Source organism: Salmo salar, chromosome 04, assembly GCF_965601325.2.
Source record: "Salmo salar chromosome 04, fSalSal1, whole genome shotgun sequence".
NCBI lineage: Eukaryota > Metazoa > Chordata > Actinopteri > Salmoniformes > Salmonidae > Salmo > Salmo salar.
The window spans coordinates 41389748-41404281 of NC_138294.1; the positions used below are offsets into that span (position 1 = coordinate 41389748).

Consider the following 14534-nt stretch of genomic DNA (forward strand, 5'->3'; position numbering starts at 1 on the left):
AGACAAACCGCTGGTTGGCTTGAACAAACAAGACGAACTGGCACAGACAGACAGAAAACACAGGTATAAATACCCAGGGGATAAGCCGGGAAGATGGGAGACACCTGGAGGGGGTGGAGAGAGGTACAAGGACAGGTGAAACAGATCAGGGCGTGACACCCTCTATCTTTTGGCTGGCTAGGTAGGGACAAAATATAATCACTAGGCAGTTTTTTTTTTTTTAGCTCTAATACCGAATGACAAATGCTTTTTATTTTGTACTGTTATCAAAGAAAACATTAACATCCAAAAGACAAGACAAGAGCTAAATCAAGTTGGCTACCTTGCGCCGTCTTGGGTGACTTACTTGACCAACACAAGCCATCATAGTTATCTGAGGAGATTTAAAAAATATATTTGATTCACTTCATAAAGCTTTTCATATACAGTACTTAAAAAATATTGATGTTATTGATCAGATAATATAAACTTCTACCTCAGATAGAAATTGTCAACTCACTTTCAAGCTAATTCTATTATTCAAGTCTACTTCGTTTGGTAGCTAGTTAGCTCACCAGGTGTAAAAAGTTAATTATACAGACTCGTCTTATCAATCGAAAACAAATACTCAGATTTAAATATTATCATTACCAACATAAAAACTAATGATATACTGTTTTTTTACCTTGATATTGTTGTCCAAATCTGAATGATGGCGCTGCCAAAGTTGGACATAACCTGTCAGATTGAGTGGGGGAGAGGTGCCTCCCTGTGGCAGCAGCATCAAATTAGCCATTTTCGTGTTGATTTTTCCTTTTGAAAAAATTTCAAAAAAAGAAATTCCAATTCCCACCCTTTAACCCCTAAACCAATCATATGCCATTAATGCAGACATTGTAACCTATCAAAAGAGGGGTTGTATGAAAGTGATGGTGGCTGTAGAATTGAGATATTGACATGACAACCGTCAGAAACATGTTTCCGATTTTTAAAAGGGCTGGAGAGGATTAAAAGCTACCACATACACTGAACTTAAAGGAAAAAATGAAATGAAAAACATTCAGAAATGTTGATAAGAATGCCAAAAATCTTAGTTTATATCCATGAAAGCACACATTTCTTTGGTTTTCAATACTGAAAGCTTTATGTCTACATAGGCGAGGGTATGAAAAATACATTTTTAGAATAATTTTATGCACTGTGGCCCAATAAACAGGTGCGAAGAGTCTGAATTAGAATTATAATCTCTATAATAAAATGTCATCAATAGACACAATTCAATATTTACACAATTGTCTCATCCCCACAATGACTTATTACATGTGACTTTTCCTATAATGGTAAGTGGATCAGGGGTCCAGTCCTCAGTGCTGAAACAGCAGCTTAATCTGCTACATACATAGAGGGACCTGGTCAGTGACTCTAGATCAGAAATGCTACCCTGAGACACTTTGTGAATACAGACTTAGATCTTCCTTGAATTGTATGTGTGTAAGTAGGTGGGGGCTGGCAGAGGAGTGTATTGCAAGTGTGTGTGGTGGCCTGGCTGGTCATTTGTTAGTGGGCTGTAGCCTCAGGCCTTTGCCTCTTCCTCTTTATTTTATAGCAGAGACAACAAAAGGGAATATTCACAAGGTACAGACCACACCTCCAACTGGATTTAAGATATTTAAAGTTACAGACAGGAGTTGCAAACTTTGCATGTCACGTGTCACATGTGACTGGATCACAACTTGTCATATACTATACAGTTGAAGTCGGAAGTTTACATACACTTAGGTTGGAGTCATTAAAACTCATTTTTCAACCACTCCACAAATTTCTTGTTAATAAACTATATTTTTGGCAAGTCGGTTAGGACATCTACTTTGTGTATGACACAAGTAATTTTTCCAACAATTGTTTACAGACAGATTATTTCACTTATAATTCCAGTGGGTCAGAAGTTGACTGTGCCTTAAACAGCTTGGAAAATTCCAGAAAGTGATGTCATGGCTTTAGAAGCTAATTGACATAATTTGAGTCAATTGGAGGTGTTCCTCAGCATGATTCCAAAGTTGTGGCAAAATGGCTTAAGGACAACAAAGTCAAGGTATTGGAGTGGGCATCACAAAGCCCTGACCTCAATCCCATAGAAAATTTGTGGGCAGAACTGAAAAAGCATGTGCGAGCAAGGAGGTCTACAAACCTGACTCAGTTACACCAGCTCTGTCAGGAGGAATAGGCCAAAATTCACCAAACTTATTGTGGAAGGCTACCTGAAATGTTTGACCCAAGTTAAACAATTTAAAGGCAATGCTACCAAAAAACGATGTATGTAAACGTCTGACCCACAGGGAATGTGATGAAAGAAATAAAAGCTGAAAGAAATAATTCTCTCTACTACTATTCTGACATTTCACATTCTTAAAATAAAGTGGTGATCCTAACTGACCTAAGACAGGGAATTTTTAATAGGATTAAATGTCAGGAATTGTGAAAAACGTAGTTTAAATGTATTTGGCTAAGGTGTACGTAAACTTCCGACTTCAACTGTATATGCAAAAGTATGTGGACACCCCTTCAAATGATTGGATTCAACTATTTCAGCCACACCCGTTGCTGACAGGTGTATAAAAAAAGCGAGGTCCATACAGAAATGGTTTGTCGAGATCGGTGTGAAAGAACTTGACTGGCCTGCACAGAGCCCTGACCTCAACCCTATCGAAAACCTTGGGATGAATAGGAACGCCGACTGCGAGACAGGCCTAATATCCCAACATCAGTGCCCAACCTCACTAATGCTCTTGTGGTTGAATGGAAGCAAGTCCCCACAGCAATGTTCCAACTGTTGAAAGCCTTCCCAGAAGAGTGGAGACAATTATAGTAGCAAATGGGGGACCAACTCCATATTCATCCCCATGATTTTGGAATGAGATATTCGATGAGCAGGTGTCCACATACTTTTGTGCATGTAGTATATCTAGTATCCATAAAAGCAACATTCAGGGAATTTCAGTAATTTTTACATTTGCTCAGTACTTAAAGGGTGAATAGAAAAATTCTCACATTAGACCTCTTTGAAGGTGGTAGGACATTACTGCCATCTAGTGGATAAAACAATTCTACAACACGGGTTATTCTGTAAATGCTCTACAATTCAACCTTATTTTAGACTTGACGCAGGACTAATAATAGTAACTTCAAACCATGTCAGTTTTAAGGATATTGGATACCTTACTGTACATACAGTACCAATACATAAATAAGCATAATAATACAGCCTGTGTCAGATGTTTGACACTTCATCCAAAGTGCTTTACATAGATTTTTACAGTTTCTCTCGGTTGCTTAAACACAAAAACTGGTTCCTGTAGCACAAAAACCCATATCCTTACGTCATTCCCCAAAACACACACACATTTCCCATAGCTGTAAACACTATTCACCTGTTTACACACGTGTCAATATTCGTGTCAATACTCTTTCTGCCAAATCTTACACAAAAGTGGCCAAATAAATCATTCATTGCACTATATATTCGTTATATAATTAACTCAAGTCATCACAACCTAAACTCAAAGAGCACAACTTCCTCCAGGTGCAAACACTAAGCCTCAAAATTGTTAACACACCAATCAGGATTGCAGGATCAATAAATAGGGCCTAGAGGCATGTCCATGTGCTTTGGAGCAATGGATCCTGACAATGCTGAAGTTGCAAGACAACAGAGAGCACGAGGACGACAATGACGACAAGTAATCTCAGATGAAATCCGTGGCACCCTAGTTCATCATGTGCTCATACATGGGAGGACTATGAGAGAAGCTGGACATTTAGTGCAACCCTACCTAAGCCATTACACGGTTGTATCCATTGTCCGTACTTTCAGAATGGAAAACGGGTAACTTGCCTTGTTGTTACTGTGATGCATGTAATGTTGTAGTGCATATAGACTGAATCTCCACTTTGTTCTCATTGTACTTTTTACCACAGTAATGGATGACCATAGGTCAGTAATGGTCAAATTTCATTTTTGCAGAACAGAGGCGGCCATCTATTGGAGGTAGGCGGAGACTTCTCACAGCTGAGCAGTAAACTGCCCTGGTGAATATGGTGATTGCCAATAATGCCATCTGTTTGAGGGAAATTCAAACCCAAATAGTTGAAGACCAGGTAGTCTTCCAAGGAATGGACAGCATCAGCATTTCCACCATTGACCGGATCGTTCAGAAGAACCACATAAGGACAAAGCAGCTGTACCGTGTGTCTTTTGAAAGGAATCCAAACATAGTTAAGGAGCAACAATTCCAGTATGTGCAGGTAATTGCAGAATTTTTACAGTATGTAGAGTATGGTCCATCTCTCCAGCATATCAATACAGTACTGTATAGTAATGTGTTACAGTAACTTTTACAAAGTTCCAAATGATTTCTCTGAAACTATTCTAAACAGATTGGTAGTGTTTCGAATGAATCCCTCCAGTGTGTAACAAACAGTCATGTAGGCAGTGTTTTTGACAGCTTGTTTGTGTAGTCTGAGGGCAAAGTTTGAATTGGGACCCAGAAGTTAGATGTTTGTACCGTTGGGGGTGTGTTTTTAAAATTGTGTGTGACGATTTGAGAAAATGGTGAGCTGTTCCAGGAATTGTGTCTAAGCAATTGAGAAACTGAAAAACAGGAAATCCTAGCTGAAGTGGATGGCGACTGCATTTGGCCAGTAGTGAATAGATGTGTAAAGACAAAGTAATTTAACTATGCACTATTGAAGAGCATGGTTAAGGCCCAACGAACAGAGTTGTCTCTCTCCTCTTATAGAAAAAGTACAATCTATTTTGTCTACGTGGCAGTTTAGCAAATGGGTGCAAACAGGGGTGGGGAACATAGTGTATAAAAGGTGTTTATTTTGTCTGTGTAGATAGCTGACTTTGCCACCATTCTCTGTTCCTTCCTGCATGTTTCCATCTAAGTTCCTGTAGATTGTCAAAACAACAGGATGTCACTTACTGCAGTCGTACCCCAAACGGCTCTTATCGGTACGCCCAGACTTATGACTAAGTCACACGACAAGCTTGTATCAGTAAAAATATTGACATATCACAATAGACAATTCTCTTGAGTAAAAACAGCGTAGTGTGCTTAATTAACCTGTTAGGGCTAGGGGGCAGTATTGACACGGCCGGATAAAAAACATACCCGATTTAATCTGGTTACTACTCCTGCCCAGTAACTAGAATATGCATATAATTATTGGCTTTGGATAGAAAACACCCTAAAGTTTCTAAAACTGTTTGAATGGTGTCTGTGTATAACAGAACTCAAATGGCAGGCCAAAACCTGAGAAGATTCCATGCAGGAAGTGGCCTGTCTGACAAGTTGTGTTTCATCTTGGCTCTTTTTATTGAAGACTGAGGATCTTTGCTCTAACGTGACACTTCCTACGGCTCCCATAGGCTCTCAGAGCCCGGGAAAAAGCTGAACGATATCGAGGCAGCCTCTGGCTGAAACACATTATCGCTTTTGGCAAGTGGCCGATCAGAGTACTATGGGCGTAGGCGCGTGCCCGAGTCGACCGAATGCTTTATTTTCTTTCGTCTGTTTACCTAAAGGCAGATTCCCAGTCGGAATATTATCGCTTTTTTTATGAGAAAAATGGCATAAAAATTTATTTTAAACAGTGGTTGACATGCTTCGAAGTACGGTAATGGAATATTTAGATTTTTTTTGTCACGAATTGCGCCATGCTCGTCACCCTTACTTACCCTTTCGGATAGTGTCTTGAACGCACGAACAAAACGCTGCTGTTTGGATATAACTATGGATTATTTTGAACCAAACCAACATTTGTTATTGAAGTAGAAGTCCTGGGAGTGCATTCTGACGAAGACAGCAAAGGTATTAACATTGGGACGATTTGGTGCCACCTAGCCCAGAGAGGTTAAAGAAGAATGGTAGAAAGTGTAAGCACAGTGAGCTGAAGACAGGAGGAGATTGGAAGTGAATGAGGTCGAAGCATCGGAGATGGTAGGTTTGGTGAAGTTCTCGGAACCGAGGCTTGCACCGAGGGTCAGGATACAGATGAGTCTGTGACAGTAGGGGTGAAGTTTTTGGAAAAAGTGTACCCTTGCCTTTTGGCTGATCCATTTTTGGTTTCAGGTGAAAACAGAGTTGTGTGTTGTGGAATTATTGAGGGTAACCAGAAGTGGTCTAATTTTTGTGTTTCTGCTGGTCAGGGGAGAAGGCTCTCCATGTTAAACGAATGGGGACAAGAAATGTGAATTGTTTTGCTCTCAAGAAAAGGGTGCAATTGAAAGGAGTGATTAATGGGGTAGCAGTAAATGTCAAAGCTGACCAACTGAAGGAGAAGATTCCTGGTGTTTGCGATGCTCGTCATTTGGTGTGATGCTCGTCGTTTGGTGCGACGAAGACCGGGTGGCGTGAGTGGTGAAATAGAAGAGTCATTGTCTGTTCTTTTGAGTTTTGATATTTAGTCTTTGCCCGACAAAGTGATGTTAGGATATATAAGTTATCCTGCATTGTTACAGCTTATGGGCATGTGGCAGCAGTGTGTAGGAGGGAGGTTCCTAGGTGTGAGAAATGTGCAAAAGGGCATGACAAAGGAATGTGTAGCATTGGGGAAAGTAGTGGTATGTGTTAATTGTAGGGGTGCCCATGGGGCTGGGGATCAGAAATGTCCCGTGCGAGAGAGGCAGGTTGAGGTTTCCAGGGTTAGAGTAGTGCAGAAGTTGTCATATGCTGAGGCAGTGAAGAAAGTAGAGGAAGATGGGTCAAGGAGGAGGGATCCTGAGAGGAGTGGTGTGAGTAGTAGATCTGTACCAGTACAGAGTGATAGGCCAACAAGTGATATATGTTTCAGTAAGATTGGATTTTTTGCATTTATAGTAATGGTTATCAACTGTACTGCAGGGATGGAATGTAGGTTGCAGAAAATTGAGGTTGTGGTGGCAGCCGCAGAGAGGTATTTGGGTGTGCAAGACTTGCCATCAGAAGAGTTACAGGGTGTGTTGAGTAGTGGTGTCCCATCCTTTCAGGTTGTTGGCATGAGGTAGGACTAAATAGATTTAAATAGTGGAGTAGGGTGGTGTTATTATTATTTCTTTTTTGTGAGTGTAGTGTTAGATGGTATGGTATTTGTTTATATATTAAAAAAATTAAACCAAAGTATAAGGGAGTTGTACTCCAGTCTAGTAGGTGGCGGTAATGCAACAATTATTGGATGCCAACCGCCGTTAAACCTCATCAAAGAAGAAGAATTTCTCAGTCAATTAACACCATCAGCCGACAAAAAATCGAACTTAAACTCACTCACTTTTGTACATCGCCTTGGTCCGTACAATTGACCTCATTTTAGCGCCCCAAAAACATAATACTTCCAGATCAGCTGTAATGTCAATACCATTGTAAAGCACAATTTATCCCCTTTCCAACAAAATTAATTACATGACCTCCAAGCTGCCCGTTTCTGCATAATTCAAGAAGGCAATGAGCTCCGTCGGGTCTTTTTAAAAATGGCGGGTGGGGAAGCGAAACTAATGCGTGGTAGTGAGAAGGACAGGAGATGTGTGGGAAAACGGCTTTTTTTCACTCGATCTGTCCAACTTATCACCTTACCGCCTCTAAAATGTAAATAAAACACTATGAAGCGTTTATATAATGTGTCATTACATACCTATTTGAAGGTTTGTGTCGAATTTTAATCGGGTTTTTAGGGCGGTGCTAAAGTGATCTTCAGAAGTAAACAGCGGCTTTGAGAGTCATGATCGCTTACAGTGATGACGCAAAAATTGAGTAGGTATCCCCCCTTACCCGTCACTGTCCATATCTTGTTTTTAAACGATGAGAGAAGTGCTACACCTGGTGGAGAGAGATTGTAAGACAGAAATAGTTGCTTTATGCGTGCGGTACGTTACGGCCTGACACGTCACGATGTAACGGAGGGTCCGTTTTTCAACTTTTCTCCAGTACGAAAGAACCATTACCATGTCGATCAATGCTTGAATAGAAACGTAGTTCACACCCCAGATTTTGAAGTCAACACAGTCCCATTAGTTTTCTTTGCAGCCTCGTTTGAATGTCGTGGTTGCGCACATTTGTACGGAATGGGGTGAGTTTACGTTAGCTACAGAAAGTAATGGAGATATCAGACCTTTCTGCAGCAGGTAGCTCTGGCCGGTCAGCTTCATCTTGTAGCAGGTTGAGGGATTAACTTACTTTCACTAGCTAGCATGACTATAGCCAGTAACCAGGTAGGGCTAGCCAGCCAGCTAGTAAATAGCCAGCTAACGTTAGTGCCAGCTAGTCAATAGTCAGCCAACTAGTCAATAGCCAGCCAGTTAGTACTAGCTTGCAAGCCAACTTTGTTCAGTTGTTTGATCAATGATATTTGTTTTCCATTATTCCATGTCCAATTTTGACACAATAAATTAGAAAACGAGTCGTTTTCCGTTTTACCAGTCTCCATTTTGACCGATGCAAACCTGTGATGTTAACTCCGTAGATGCTATTCTCGACACAACCAACAGCGATATTTGAAGCCATGATGTCGGCAAGCAGCGATGATCAACACGGTAATCCATTGTGCACCCCAAGGGTCTATTCTCGGTTGGTGAACAGTTCAATGTTAATTGTCATGTTGACTTGTTTAGCCCAAATCACACAATTTATCGGTCTTCAACAGTGCTGGGCAATCTTATCAACAGAGGGCTTTTGTCATGGCAGGGTTATGTTCTTAAACATTATTTAAGGAGACATTATGAATCTAGGAGTATTTATATAAAACTGTATTACAGATTAAATTCATCATATTCTGAGCCAAGACTTATATTATTTGCATCATTGGTGTATCTGGTTGGTCCCACACTGGCCTTTGGTGGATAAGATTTAATACCTTTGCTGAGACAATCCATGGTTGGTGAACAAAACTGCACTCACACTGGCAGCCCTCAGGTTTGCTATGGAGTCTGTACCTTATAATTCCCGTACTGTAAATCTCATTTCATCTGCTGGTTGAGAGAATGCCAAGAGTGTGCAAAGCTGTCATCAAGGGTGGCTACTTTGAAGAATCTGAAATATAAAATATATTTGATTTGTGCAACACTTTTTTGGTTACTACATGATTCTGTGTTATTTCATAATTTTGATGTCTTCATTATTATTTTACAATGTAGAAAATAGTAAAAATAAAGAAAATCCCTTGAATGAGTATGTGTGTCCAAACTTTTGACTGATACTGTATATTTTCCCAGGGAAGAGAACACACTTGGAGCACAACCAGCGAATACCTGAACTTCATGAGGGTGACCGAGGCCTCATACCTGGAGACACTTGAGGCCCAGCGTCTTCTTCTTCTTCTTCTTAGGCAGTCATTATAAAATAATTATTTGTTCTTAACTGACTTACCTAGTTAAATAAAGGTCAAATATTTTTTTTTAAAGAATTATTCAGTGAGGTTTTTCGGTGGTTGGCATCCAACGTTATGGTGCATTATTGCCACCTACTGTGAGGCACAGCGTCAGCAGCAGGATCAGCACTTCAATCAGCTGTGTGAAAATAAGGCAGCAGCCAGGGTGACTGAGATGGCCCAGACAGCCTCGTTTAACAGCCTCAAAGCTGTATTTCGACAGTTTGTCCAGGCCATAAAAGGACATCAGACACCAGCAACAGTCTCGTCACTAGACTAAAGTTGTATGAAAAAAAAAAAAAAAAACGTTTTATTCACTTAAATTTGTGCTACATTAAAAGCATTGTGAATGTGGCTTTCAATTACTGTTCATTGAATTTAGCATACTGTTAGACAATGAAAAAAATGTACATTTTGGAGCATTAAACTTCTGTAAACATGTTTACTTAAACATTGGTCGAAAATAGAAGATACAATTGTGTAGTGGGTAAAAACAGGTCTAATAGTAAAATGAACATAAGGCAGTATATAGTAGTACTTTATTAATCCCCAAGGGTAAATTCATGTAATAGGGGGTAACCACTGAGTTAAGGGACCAGGCTCAGTCTGTCATGCTAGTAGTTTTGTTGGGTTCTCATGGGGACCGCATAAGAACCCTTTTTTTCAAAGAGTGTAGCCTATATCTGCAGACCAGAGATGCGGTAAAGAGGTCAATGGAATGCAGACTGTGGGAGATAGAAGAAGGATGCAGGATTGGCCTACATTCAACAAATCTGATCTAACAAAGTGGATATTCGTCAAATCCGCCATGATTGATGTTACTGTAACAGGCCCACAATGGGGTTACTAAAGTCAGATTTTGATATATTTGGCTGTTTTCACTGCGTAACATTTAGAAGGTTTAGAAGAAATGGCTGCTAAATGCTAACTTCTGTTCGTATAAGCTGGTAGCATAGCTAGCATACAGAGATCGGTGGTGGTAATCGTCGTTTTTAACAGCAATCTATACTATTTAGAATGCAAAATTAAAGAGACGGCATACAGATACTGTACTTTCCCACTCCAACTCTCCCTCAATTATACGTTAACAACGTATTCATTGGACTATTGTTTCCCATAGATTACCATCCTCAGAACTGCACAGAAATGCTATAAACTATATTAGCATTGATCATATCCATGATTACTCAATATCACCAGTGTAACATTAAGGGTAAACTATTATCTCTTGTATTGTGCTCTCATGACAAAAACACCAAATGTTATCTTACCCAGGCAGGCAGACAGCTGTGGCTAGGATGTATATGATCTTCTCTAAAGCAAAAAGACTATAAATACAAAACAAAGCAGAATATGGAAGATCAAAAGATGTTCAGTTTAGTTACATTTATCTAAATGCATAAATTCCCCTAATACAATAGGTTAATCCACTATTCACTACTCTACGTTGACAAGTTATGATCAAACGAGATCTGTGTGTGTCTGTGTGAGCAAACTTTGTTAAAAATGTAGCACAAGCCTCAGGCGGGTCAGGACAGATAAAAACAAAAAACAGGTACCTGCATGTTCCAAGATCTGTTTATTCATTCACATGAGCAAACGTGTCATTTTAGAAATATGTTCACAGACTATTATTATTGTGATCTAACTTTATAAATTGTGAAATTTTACATTCCCGGGGAAAAGCCAGCCAATGATATCCCCATAAATAAAATGGACAAGTGTCTGCCTGTCCCCAGTCTCGATTACATCTCCAACCTTGTATAAAGTCATAGGTTTGTAGCTACAGTAACTGTAATAGGGGAATAAAACGTAAAATGTTTCTACATTCATGCCAAGTTGTATTGTTCATTTCATAAATGTGTTTTAAATAAAACTATTATTGTTAATTCAGTTAAATATTGCTTGACACAATGCACACATGAAAAATGTGCTCAAGCCTATAACAAAACAGATTATGGTTTAGCCAATGCGAAGTAATTATGTTATTAATCGATGATAATACAATTAATGATGATAATAACACTGCATAACATTTAGAAGGTTTAGAAGAAGTAGCTGCTAAATGCTAACCCCCCATTTGTATAAGCTGGTAGCATAGCTAGCATACAGAAATCAGTGGTGGTAGTCAAGGTTGTTTTTAACTGCTTGTTGATTGGTGACGATGACATAAACATGTATTCGGGTCGACATCCATACAAGCATTATACTCAGATTTTTCCATTAACATAGTGTCAAATACACATATGAACTAAATGCCTAAATGTAGGTACATTTAGCTGGGGAGGCAATGAGGAGATTCAGGATCTTTCCCACACGGCATATTTCCCCCACACGTTTCCATGGCATTTCCATTATATGGGTCGAGTTCCATTGATCTCTTTACTGCATCTATACTAGCAGACCATATTCTAAGAACATATTCTAAGCATTCTAAATAGTATAGATTTAAAAGGCACAATTCTGTGTGAGTGCAATTATGCTACATTAACGAGATAATGATAAGCTATATTTTTCATGATTATGTTGAACAGCAGCTATAATGGTTTTATAATGGTTCTTCACAGCCACTTGGCTTCCAGCAGCAAAAAAAGTGACGTCACAGTCAACATCAACATGCTGCCATGCTCACTCCACGCTGAACACTGGAGGAGTAGCTCTAAGAGAGAGAGAAGCAAACACAAGTTGAAGTGAAGGACTCGACAGGGGCAGCCTTTCTCACACAAATCTTTGGTCTATTAAATCAAAAGCCCCAATGAGGGAACTTTTTACTTCCATATCACTTCACCATTTCCACTGAAAAGCAAATGATAACCACACAAACATGAATTCTATTGACATAGATCAACCGTTCTGTTTTCATATTAGGGTAACTAGGAAACTCAACTTACAGTTGCTCTCAAATAGCAATGTGGATGCACAGTTTAATGAATGCAGAACTGGAAATAACAGAAGTTTGAAAAAATACTTACTCTTTTCCACAGTGGAAGTTTTTGACACCGTCTCTTTCTGCTTGATGGTGCAGGTGAAGTTCTTGGGCTTGTCGTCGGAAAAGCCAGTGAGGTTGAGACGGCAGGTGGTGATGCCTTCCATGATGGCGACAGCACCACGGTTCTTGAAGGTGGGGTCCTGACTCTTAGCAGGGTCTGTGCTGCCCACCACATTGTTCTCCTGGGTGTATGTGCAGATAGGAACTGGTGTCGCAGCTGTCAGCTCGTATTTACAGTCCATCCTCAGGTTTTTCTCCTTCGTCAGGCAGGAGGTCAGCTTAGTCACCTTCTGGGCTGAGGCAAAACCTACAACACAGGGACGTTACAAAAATGCTTCACCACTCCAACACTCTTTCAAATGTATAAAATAAATAAAGAGAAACACTGTGCATAACAATGCGCCTAGATTTTACTCTTATTTTTTAACTATCAAATGTATCCTCAACAATATGTTAATTTGACTTTTAGGCTATTTTATCAGCTCAGTCACCTTCTGGGTTAAGGCAAACCCTAAATCACAGAGACGGCATACAGATACTGTACTTTCCCACTCCAACTCTCCCTCAATCATATGTCAACAACATATTAATTGGACTATTGTTTTCCATAGATTACCGTCCTCAGAATTGCACAGAAAAGCTATAACCTATATTAGCATTGATCATATCCATGATGACTCAATATCACCAGTGTGACATTAAGGGTAAACTATTATCTCTTGTGACAAAGCATTGTGCTCTCATGATGAAAACAGCAAATGTTATCTTACCCAACAGGCAGACAGCTGTGGCTAGGATGTACATGATCTTCTCAACTTCTCTAAAGCAAAAAGACTATAAATACAAAACAAAGCAGAATACAGAAGATCAAAAGATTACACCCATTTGTACGTGCATCACTCATTCACTATGAGCAAATGTGTCATTTTAGAAATATGTTCACCATCTATTATTATTGTGATCTAAGTATGCAACTTTAGAAATTGTAAAATGTTACATTCGTAGGGAAAAGCCAGCCAATAAAATCTTCTCCCCATACCTAAAAGGGACAAGTCTCTGCCTGTCCCCGGTCTCGATTACATCTCTAACCTTGTATAAAGTCATAGGTTCGTAGCTACAGTAACTGTAATAGGTGAAGAAAACGTAATGCCAAGATGTATTGTTCATTTCATAAATGTGTTTTAAATAAAACAATGTATTATTGTTAATTCAGTTAAATATTGCTTTATACAATGCAGACATCAATAATGTGCTCGAGCCTATAACATACAGATTATGGTTTAGCCAATGTGAGTTATGTTATTAATCGATGATAATACAAGTAATGTCTCTTACCTTAACGTTGAAGGAGTTGAAGCTGTGCTCGGATGTGTGATGTTAGGGGTGGATAATGTCGGCTCTCAATGAGATGCAGAGAGAGGGTTGGGAGAGACAGAGAAAAAAGGAGGGACGGGGTGTGTCAATGTTGTTTATCAAAATGACATTGCACAGTTTAGACTACACACTAGAGGGATTGTGGGAGAACACTGGTAGGCTGCAGGTCTACCAAGGTCTATTTATCTATTTTAGATGGCCAGTTGGCCACAGCATGCATTGCGATAAATATTCAGCCCATGACTGTGCTGTATTTCCTGAATTGTGTAATACAATTATTATAAGATTTTTTTTAAATTATATCTTAATTCCCTGGCCATCTCTTCAGCTCTCTGTCCTTCCTCACTTGGCCTGAGTGTGTAGCAAATTATTGATGTAAACAGTCATTATAAGGCCTTCTGCTTTTCCATAATGTGGTTGCAGAGGCCATTTCTGAAATGATGTATGCCCATAGGGACTCAACTCCAGTTATCAGACACCACATAGTTCCTGGAATCAATATCCTGAATCTAATGGGTTAGTTCAAGTGTATAGTTTAGTGACAACCAATATAGACGTTTTCATTTGCCATCCAAAATGTTCCTTTTGTGCATAGATATGGTCAGCTTTAATGATTAGTTTTAAACATACAAGATGCAATGTAGCCTATTAATAGACTCTTTTCCTTTTCAAATCTGAAAGCTCCATCACTAGATCAGATTGTTTTATTTAACATGTTGAAAAGTGCAACAAAAGTTAATGTAAATTAGTTTAATGTTCCAGGGACACACAATATGATTTCAGCACCTCACTG

At 39.4% G+C, this 14534-nt stretch overlaps 1 protein-coding gene and 1 long non-coding RNA gene across 4 annotated transcripts; one reads left to right on the forward strand and one right to left on the reverse strand.

Moving 5' to 3' along the window:
• Positions 1 to 7761: 7761 nt before the first annotated feature.
• On the forward strand, positions 7762 to 11206 carry LOC123742443 (uncharacterized). 2 transcript variants are annotated; one of them, XR_014392139.1, is made up of 3 exons: positions 7762 to 8082; positions 8476 to 8579; positions 9224 to 11206. It is a non-coding gene; the product is annotated as an uncharacterized LOC123742443 (long non-coding RNA). The 2 variants fall into 2 exon arrangements; XR_006769603.2 differs by having other exon boundaries at positions 7778 to 8082; positions 8476 to 8545.
• On the reverse strand, positions 11111 to 13850 carry thy1 (Thy-1 cell surface antigen). 2 transcript variants are annotated; one of them, XM_014195868.3, is made up of 4 exons: positions 13703 to 13850; positions 13138 to 13201; positions 12351 to 12674; positions 11111 to 12037 (listed from the first exon to the last, which is right to left on the reverse strand). In XM_014195868.3, the coding sequence occupies exons 2-4, from the start codon at positions 13169 to 13171 to the stop codon at positions 11940 to 11942; spliced, it is 456 nt and encodes a 151-aa protein (XP_014051343.1). In that variant the 5' UTR covers positions 13172 to 13201; positions 13703 to 13850; the 3' UTR covers positions 11111 to 11939. The 2 variants fall into 2 exon arrangements, with proteins under 2 accessions (XP_014051343.1, XP_014051344.1); XM_014195869.3 differs by having other exon boundaries at positions 13138 to 13187; positions 13703 to 13841.
• Between the last annotated feature and the right edge of the window lie 684 nt (positions 13851 to 14534).

Excerpts from the sequence above, each read along its gene's own strand:
- thy1 (XM_014195868.3), bottom strand. The coding sequence starts at position 13,171 with ATGTACATCCTAGCCACAGCTGTCTGCCTGTTGG. Across the intron at positions 12,675-13,137 it reads CACAGCTGTCTGCCTGTTGG|GTTTTGCCTCAGCCCAGAAG; the intron begins GTAAGATAACAT and ends CCTGTGTTGTAG. Across the intron at positions 12,038-12,350 it reads AACTTCCACTGTGGAAAAGA|AGCTACTCCTCCAGTGTTCA; the intron begins GTAAGTATTTTT and ends TCTCTCTCTTAG.